This window comes from Uranotaenia lowii, chromosome 2 (assembly GCF_029784155.1).
Source record: "Uranotaenia lowii strain MFRU-FL chromosome 2, ASM2978415v1, whole genome shotgun sequence".
NCBI lineage: Eukaryota > Metazoa > Arthropoda > Insecta > Diptera > Culicidae > Uranotaenia > Uranotaenia lowii.
Genome location: NC_073692.1, coordinates 288,087,212 through 288,096,198, shown reverse-complemented (window position 1 = coordinate 288,096,198; position 8,987 = coordinate 288,087,212). Strand labels below are relative to the sequence as shown.

The window sequence follows — 8,987 nt, the reverse complement described above, 5'->3', positions numbered from 1 at the left end:
CTGATGTTCGTCGTGGCCTAATATTTTGTACATCTTTCGTTGCAGAGCGTGAAAAACCAACGTTAATAAAAGGGGACGAACCGGGCCTGACTGGTAAAGTGCAGGGCCGGAGCGATCTTGCTCACACCATTTCAATCACCAGCGTTGAACGTCAGGATGGCGCCTACGTACCAACCGTTGGCCGTTGGGGCAACGAATGGCCAAGTTGACTCGCCGTCGTACGTAGCGAACATTCCCTGGTTCTGGCCAGGGATCGTGGGTCCGGTCAATCCACCGGACGATTGACCGACCCCGACTGTCACAAGCGCGATGTGACGGCAACGAATTGGGGCACCAGCGCTGGTGCCGCCGGTGGGCTCGCCGAATGGACACTCGACGAGGACAGCTACAACATGGCCAAGTTTGACCAGACCAACGGGGCGTGGCCGATTGATTCGCCGCTGCCGCTCCCGAAGTGGTCTACCAAACCGGCCAAGCCGTACGTTATCGACAAGGTGTGGCAGTATGAAGATTTGGTCGGACTGATTGAAACTAAACTACAGCGGATGTTGGAGGAGACTCATTACAATACAGTGAACAACTTTGTGGATTTTCACAAGGCATACCGTGTCGCTCACAGTGCCAACCCGGATCTGAAGACGCATTTCCAGAACTATGCAATTCCAATCAACCGTCGACACCACATGTGTGTCAGCTTGGCTATGGAAATTGTCTCAAGGTAAGCCCCAAGAACTCAAAATTCTAAGCAGCATTTAAATAAAAGAGGGCGTTGCTTCAAGTATAATTTTTCGTTTTTTTTATGTTGGTACATTGAATAAATATTTTATTCAAAATTTATTCAAAACTATGTATTTCGTTCTTATCAAAATAATTGCTACCGAATCCTGTTTAAAAGTGATAAAGGCAAACATTTATCTCACTGAACAAATCACTAAACACATTTTTCCTCTGCTTCCGCAGGCTTGCAGAACACCATCCCCACATTGCTGAACATTTCTATCTGGTTTCGTGCGAGGAGGCTGTTGAGGAATCGGAAGCCTATGTTCGCCACTGCGAGGAGAAAGACATCGAGCATGCGGGACCAAGCCTGGAGAAGGAGCACGCCCTGATCGCCATGCGCATTGTCGTTGCCGGGCGGGAAGGCGTGCTGATCCTGGATCCGGGATACCACGTGGCACGAGCTGTAACTGTAATGAAAGACCAATGCTATCCACATACCGGCTGGTTTACCCAATCGAACGAACCACACTGCAAGCGAGAGTATTGCTACGTGTTGAGCCACCACAGTGCGGACTACATCACCTGGACAGAACGAGCGACACGCGCCGGCAAACAGCAGTACGAGGTTTCGGTCATCTACATCGAGAAACCGTACCGGACGGCGATTGATGTCACCGTCCGGCGCAATCTGGTGTACAACTTCCGCTCGCTGCTATCTCGCGACGCCAAGGGCCGTGTTTGCGCCGGGTTGTACTTCCCGGTCGTTCTGAACCCAGCTGATGCACAGGTGACGCTGTTCTACGACAGTGTTAACGACACACAGGTCAAGCAGAAATTCAAGTTCTCGTTCTTTAAAGATCCCCAAAAGGTATTCAGACTAACGAAACCCCCACATCGTTCAAAGTTTTACTCATCTTCTCAAATTCCTTCTATTTCAGATTCCCGAGAACTTAATAATTCATCTGGAAAATCTAGCACCGCAACTGCGAATGAAAGTGTGTGAGTTGAAAACTTTAATGCGCGACTTAGCGGACTCAGTGCAGGATATTGATTTTGTGAGGCAGGTACTGGAGATCAACAACCACGTCACCGAAATGTCAGCCGATAATTAATCATTTTCAAAACACCTAAAACAGCAAACAGCAACCACTTAAAAATTGTTTAAAATACTTCTTGATAACGATAAATATAACTATACTATAACTAATCCGACGCAACGAATGCTACAAGACACTATACACTTTCACTGTACAACGTAGAATTCAACTGAGACTTATTGCATAATTTGATTACTTTATTGTATTGAGACGAAACCAACATTTAAGACAGTTGGTTGAATAATTTAATCCAGGTACACATCTATATACAAAAAAATATATAGAAAAAAAAATACAATTCCTCACTACAAATGAAAATATCCAACGTTTAAACGCACTTTAGACAACAGCCTGCATTTAATCCATTATCTAAGGGCTAGATTTTCATGATGTATAATTAGTTCGTTCTTTCCACTTTTTCCAACACGGATAAACTGTATACTTATATGATTAGTATGTATCGGGATGAAGGATCTTTGTAACTTAGGTACGTTTAGTATTTCCGTGTAACCCAGTAATTTAGAAGCCATGCATTCGGATCGATTCGTATATGATTAGTGTTGTGTTGTAATTGTGCAACTTTTTCCCCCAAAGGTCTATCAAATCATCTGTCTACCGACGATCAGTGTGTGTTTTTCTAAGTTATTGTTGCTACCTATTCTATATAAATAATTTGATTGTATTCATGAAAAACCAATAAAACTGCTTGAACAGCTTGACCAAAATCAATGAGATTTTATAACTGAGAAATTCCCTTTTTAAAGTTTTACTGTTTGAACAAATTTGGCAAGTAAAATATATGTAGTTATACACAGAGTTTACTGAAAAACCCTTTCATTCAATGAAGACCATTTTCCTTTATCTCTTCTCTGGTGATAAATACTAAATTTTTCGATTAACCCGATGTGCGGCTCTTGATATACCCCCTAATAATCCCTAAATAACACCTAGGGCTTCTACCCTTGGTCTGATCCAGAGATATTCTCTTATGTAGGAGGTAGGACAAATACCTTTGAACCTTATAAATAATCGTAGAAGCAGCACTTCGATGAACACCTGAACGGCGCATAGCAATCGACGTAGAGGAGCCACTGACTGAAGTTCAGGAAGCCATTCGCCGGCTGAATAGCAAAAAGTCGGCTGGGAAGGATGGCATCACAGCTGAACTCATCAAAATCAAATCACCCGAACAAGTTGACGGATTGGCCTGTTCCGGATTTCTGGGACACAGAGCATGCTACGCAAAAGAGGAAGGAGGAGGTTATATGCCCCATCTACAAGAAGGGAACGATCTACGACGGACTAAATCTTCACACTACGGCAAATTCTCCAAAAATGCCGTGACCACCAAGTCCCTACGCACCAACTATTCATCGAAAATCGTGGTCGAGAACGGCTTTTCCGGGAAGCTGGCCAGACTGATGAAGACAACGATAGATAGAACGCAGTGCTGTGTGCGGATTAATACTAATACGTCACAAAACGAAATATATAAAGGCCTGCGGATCCGAGACGGTGACGAGCTGGAGATAGTCGAAGACTTTGTCTACCTCGGCTCACTGATGACCTCAGCCAAAGACACCTGCCGTGAAATCCGGCGCAAATGATCAGCGGAAGTCGTGCCTACTACGGACTCCAAAAGCAACTACGGTCGATAAAAATGAGCCCTCGCTCTAAGACGAACCAGTTGTTCTCTACGGGCACGAGACGTGATTGAGAAAGACTTGCTTGTATTAGGAGACTCTACAGCGAATCCAATATCAAGATGATGGCGAAGGCTGGACGAATACGCTAGGCAGGAAATGTTACTAGAATGCCCTGCAAAACACGAGTTCACTAGAAGACCAAGCGGAGGGTAATCTGCATGGTGAATGTGGCATGTCTGAGGGATTGGAGAACGGACTGGGATTGGACACAGACTGAGTTATTTGGAGGAATTATGTTCGATAAGTTATGTCGTGGGACGGAACACTAAATAAATGAACAAATACCCCAATATATAAACATGAATACTCCCAGACAGTGTAGATTAACTTCGAGAGTTAACAATTGGCGACAAGAATTTCAAAAGAAACCCACCTGCACCTCCATTCAAGATGGCCCAACCACTAACCGAAGAAAGTTTTGGAAGCTCAAACCGCATGGAGGAAATTTTCCAGATGATCCTGCATCATAATCAACGTTTGATGGTAATCATGGAAGCGTTTCACCAATCGAGTAGCCTCCCTTCAGCCAGCAAACAATCCGGAACTGGTCATAGAATCCCTTTCATCGAACATCCGGGAATTCTGCTACGATCCGGACAGAGGTCTAACGTTTGACCGTTGGTATAAAAATACGAAGACTTTTTGCTCCAGGATGGTTCCAAACTCGACGATGCGGCCAAGGTTCGGTTATTACTCCGAAGTCTCAACGTTACCGTCCACAATAGGTATCTCAACTTTATTCTACCAAAGCATCCTAGGGAATTTAGCTTTGCTGAAATGGTTGAAAAACTCGAACAGTTTCTCGGAACCCGAATCTCTCTGTTCAGTAGAAGGTACGACTGTTTCCAAGTCGTGAAGCAGCTGGACGAGGACTACGTTACCTACGCTGGGACGGTCAACAAACGATGCGATGATTTTGAGCTCAGCAAGATCATACGAGGCCTCCAATCTTCCAAGGATGCCGACGTCCGTACACGCCTGATGTCAAAGCCGGAAACGCATGAAGCGGATTGCAAACTGGAAATACTTATCACCGAGTGTCAACGTTTCCAGAATCTGAAACAGGATAGGGCTTTGGTTGAGCGTAAGCAGTCGTCAGCGGCTGTGATCTGTGCAGAGATAGCAGCTGTCGAAATCACCGAATCAACCCCCGAAGACCAATCAACACCCAAGACACCATGCTGGCTGTGAGGTGTTATCAAGACAACATCAGTTCAAGCGCTCCACTCAACATTTTGATAGACATGTGCGGACTTGAATCTAAACCAAAGGATCCAACATCACCATCCGGGGAAGGTTCTGATCTGACACTTCATCCGAAATTTTCGATGATACCGTGGAGCTTTTGGAGGATCAAAACTCTGAAAATTACGAGGACGTAGTATCAAACGGAACTCAACAAGTAGACGAACCCAAATCTTTAAGCGTTCTTCCCGTCTGGAACCATACATCGTGTTCTGAAGTTAGAAGGGAGAAATGTTAGAATGTTAGCATCCGTATTGCTGTACGGGTGCGAAACTTGATGCACATATGCGGTAACGAAGCGAAAACTGCAAGTATTTGTAAACCGCTGCCTGCGGAACATCATCCGCGCTTGGTGGCCTGGCAACTGGATCTCGAACTACATAGCCGGTGTCATTATAGGGCGCTAGAAATTGAGATTCGGGAACGTAAGTGGAGATGGATTGGGCACACGCTGCGAAAAGATGAGGATGAGATTTGTATTGCGCTTGAATGGAATCCAGAAGGACTTCGCAGAAGAGGCAGACCCAGAAACTCGTGGCGGCGAAGCCTAGCCGCCGAAATGCAAACTGTCTTCGAGAGTCTTGACTGGGACCAAGTGAAGACGCTGGCTGCTGATCGTCAACAGTGGAGGTCTTTTACCACGGCCCTATGCACCGGAGGATCGGCGCCGGAACATTAAGTAAGTAAGTTCCGTGATGACGACCTATTTCGAACTCAAGTCGCTACTCCACTGATGTTCATTGACAATTAAACAACACTTTTCAACTAGAACCTCTGTAACTGTAAGGTTGATGTAATGCTGGGGCAACGAAACATCGCTTTGCATTCTGCGTTCCAGTAAGAAAGCAAAGCAAAGCATTGGTACGACATACTGGCGTGACGATTTGAATTTCACTATACGAATTACCTACCACTTTTCTACATCTGCAAATGCTTGGGATCACACATCAGATCATGATTAGGATTGGTGATCATGATTTGGATTGGGAGAATGCCGGAAAAACAATCGACACAATTTCTTGCTATTTTTGAGGAAATACGAATTTATGAGAATTTTCTCACATATTAAGATCTTACTTGGTTTTTTATCACAAATTCGAACGGATCTTCAAATTATTGTACTTAAAGCCCGAAATCACGCACAGCAAGGACTATGAATGAACAACAAGCGGCAATATTCCATAAATTTTCCCTAAAATTCAAGCTCGCTGAAAATTAGAAAATTATGTAGATATTGCTTTTAAGATATGAGTGGGTCGCAAAAAAATTTACATAAGTTAGGTCGTTGATTAAAAAGGTTGCTTACCCCTGGCTTAAAGTGTTTTTTTTTAGTGAGTCCGCCTAGTTATGCACCCATTAGAATGGTCGTTTACAAAATCGTTTAATCCGAATTGACAAAAACTAATTTGGTAACATGATGAATAATTTGCTGAAAAACTTGATTAGTAACGGCTTTCTTTCGATTGACCTTCTCGATAACTGATTTTTTTTTTAACTTTATTACATTTTTTGTTCATACAAATAGGGACATCTATATAGGGATGATTCAAATTACATTGTGTAATAGTAGTAGTTGATAACTTATGAATGAAAATCGTGTAGATCACCTACCAGCAACCATTACTCAATAAGAGGACAGAATATCTTTCCTCCGACAAGAATTAAGAACAAAATAAACACAAAATCAAAAGAATACGCGCAAAATTACCACAGTTTTACCGTCCATGGGTTGGCGGTAGAAAAACTTATAATGTTTCATAATGCGCAAAAGTGAATGCAGAGTATTCCTCGGTCTTCTGTATGAAGGTATTCCCGGCATCAGGAATGGCTGCCAGATTCGGAGGATATTCCGATGAGATGATGAAAGAAAAAATGCAAACCCTCTCCACTAACCTTACGAGCGGGTGTACTTTCCCCAGATGTGCAGCATGAAGACGGAAGCGATGAACAGCAGGGACATCACCAGAACTGGAACTGGACCACTGAAAAAAAGCAAAACATAAATGTACAAACAGCCGATTTACCTAAATAATTGACGTCAACCAACTTTAAAATGTCACCAGCTTCATTAAAATAATTTCGTTTTTTGAACGTTTAACAAGGGGTATTTGAGTGAGACATAAGCTTTATGCTTAAACTTGTCTCTATAAGCATTGCAGAATTTTATTTGTCAAAGACGAAAGATGTTAATGCTTTCCATGAATTTGAATTAATTCGTGAAGCAGATAAATCTTTGAGGATTTTTTTTTTATGAACCGTTCATTGAAATCTTCAAAAACAAGTGATCATTGAAAAGTTATCTTTTAAGCTTTAGATAGACTTCTTGAACTGTGTATCATTACTTCAACAATAATTAATATTCGATTATGATATTTGGAGGGCTTGGACTGAAGGAATTAATGCAATACATTGGAAGACGGCGAATTGAAGACAAATTAGCATAGTGACAAGAAATGTACTGACACTTAAAAGAACCATTTCAGAATTATTCTAGAGATTAATTTAATAATTCAACCAATGTTAGATGATAAAGTCTAAAATAAATTATCAGTAAAAGAAGCTATTAAAATAAATGCAAAATCTATACGAAAAGTTAAAGGTACTGAATGATAAATTTAAAAACATGCTATTTAACATATTGAATGTTGAATAACTGAACAAAAGCAAAGTTTTAGTTTTAAGAGAGTCCCAGTTAGTCTAAGTTAGACCAAATTAAGAATTGGCATTAGAAAATCAGAAATTTTAACCATACAGCTGCGTTGATGATCGTCAAAACACTTTCCAACCATAAATACAATGTATGCAATCCACAAATCTACTTACACTTTGATTCCGGGAGAATCGTCGGTGTAGAACCGCCACATTCCTCCGGAGCCGGTTCCGGTCGTGCGATTCCGGGCTGCAGTTGCCGTGGTGGTGGTTTTTCGCTGCTTCAGGCCACTGGCACCTCCAGCGCCGCTGGCCCGTGGAGCAGACGAAGGTTTCGTCGGGGAACGGCTTCCGCTTCCGACCGACGTGGAACTAGCTGGAGCAGGCTAGAGGCGAGATTCCGAAATTAGAATGATAAATTTCACCAAATTATAAAGCGCTTCCGAACTTACCATTTTTATGAGTAGAATTCACTGGAATACCGAAAATCAGTCTTGCAATAAGGTTTGTTATTTTCTGGAAATCAGATGTAAATGCAGGGTCCGGAATTATCGCAATTCCGTGAGAACAATTTACTTCCAGACACGATGACCACTTTCAGCTTTCTACTCGAATTTAGCTCTGAACTGTATCCACGTCTCCTCGAGAAACCACTACACGTCGCAGCCAAACGTCACCCGAGAATGAACACGTCCGCAAACGACGGCCGCGAACTGTCAGCGAGTTGGATGAAGCGCTAGAGGCACTTTCAGCAGAGATCGGACAAAGCTCGAAGCGTCTTGCTTGCGAAAGGTTCATCTGACGATAGGTCTGCTCAACGAGCTTTTTCAAACATTAAGAACACAACGGTTTGGGTTAATGTTTTAATTTGATAAGATCAAATTTTTACTTTTTCATGAAACGAAGTGTCAATTCTGAATCTACAGGATTTTGAATCTGCATTTTGAATGCTGAATTATGAATTCATACCCCCTTCTTCCTTTACTTGAACTTTTGTTGAATTCCTTAAATCAAAACTCATAATTCTGCATTCTGAATGCTGAATTCTGAGTTCTGAAGTCTGAATTCTGAGTTCTTTGATCTGAAGTTGAAATCCTGCAAACCGAATTTTGTATTTTCAAAGAATTCTGGATTGAATTCTTTAAACACTGAATTCAAAATTCACAATTCTGTATTCTGAAATCTAAATTTAGAATTATGAATTCTAAGATCTGAATTCTGTATTCAGAGTTCTGAAGTTTGAATCCAGAATTTTAAATTATGAATTTTGAAAATTGAAAATCTAGATTTTGAAAACTTTGAAAGCTGAATAACAAATTCACAATGGACTTGTGATAAAGCTCGGTTGGTCTGCTTCCTGAGCCGATGTCCGTGAGTTCGAGCTCATAGAGTGAACATCGAACACAGTTGTCAAGAGCGGCGCGAACAAACGAAACAACGTGGCGGACGAAAAGTTTCCGAGGGCTTTCAGACAGCGAGAAATAAAACGACACGTTTACTCTGTGACGGTCGAACTACAAGTGAGGTTTTATTCAAGACAAAGAATTTAAGCGGGAAACAGAGTTTGAGT

The 8,987-nt window shown here is 42.0% G+C and overlaps 2 protein-coding genes across 2 annotated transcripts; one reads left to right on the top strand and one right to left on the bottom strand.

Moving 5' to 3' along the window:
- Positions 1-214: 214 nt before the first annotated feature.
- Positions 215-2,542, top strand: LOC129746210 (uncharacterized). Its single transcript, XM_055739771.1, has 3 exons — positions 215-718; positions 961-1,588; positions 1,659-2,542. The coding sequence occupies exons 1-3, from the start codon at positions 393-395 to the stop codon at positions 1,830-1,832; spliced, it is 1,128 nt and encodes a 375-aa protein (XP_055595746.1). The 5' UTR covers positions 215-392; the 3' UTR covers positions 1,833-2,542.
- Positions 2,543-6,248: 3,706 nt separating this feature from the next.
- Positions 6,249-8,097, bottom strand: LOC129746557 (protein transport protein Sec61 subunit beta). The gene is made up of 4 exons (XM_055740250.1): positions 7,870-8,097; positions 7,592-7,803; positions 6,662-6,750; positions 6,249-6,596 (listed from the first exon to the last, which is right to left on the bottom strand). Exons 1-3 carry the CDS (start codon positions 7,870-7,872, stop codon positions 6,663-6,665), a joined length of 303 nt encoding a protein of 100 aa, XP_055596225.1. The 5' UTR covers positions 7,873-8,097; the 3' UTR covers positions 6,249-6,596; position 6,662.
- Between the last annotated feature and the right edge of the window lie 890 nt (positions 8,098-8,987).

Coding starts and splice junctions, on each gene's coding strand:
- LOC129746210 (XM_055739771.1), top strand. CDS start 393: ATGGCCAAGTTTGACCAGACCAACGGGGCGTGGCCGATTGATTCGCCG. Junction 719..960: donor GCTATGGAAATTGTCTCAAG/GTAAGCCCCAAG, acceptor CTGCTTCCGCAG/GCTTGCAGAACACCATCCCC. Junction 1,589..1,658: donor TCTTTAAAGATCCCCAAAAG/GTATTCAGACTA, acceptor CTTCTATTTCAG/ATTCCCGAGAACTTAATAAT.
- LOC129746557 (XM_055740250.1), bottom strand. Junction 6,751..7,591: donor GATTCTCCCGGAATCAAAGT/GTAAGTAGATTT, acceptor GCTTTTTTTCAG/TGGTCCAGTTCCAGTTCTGG.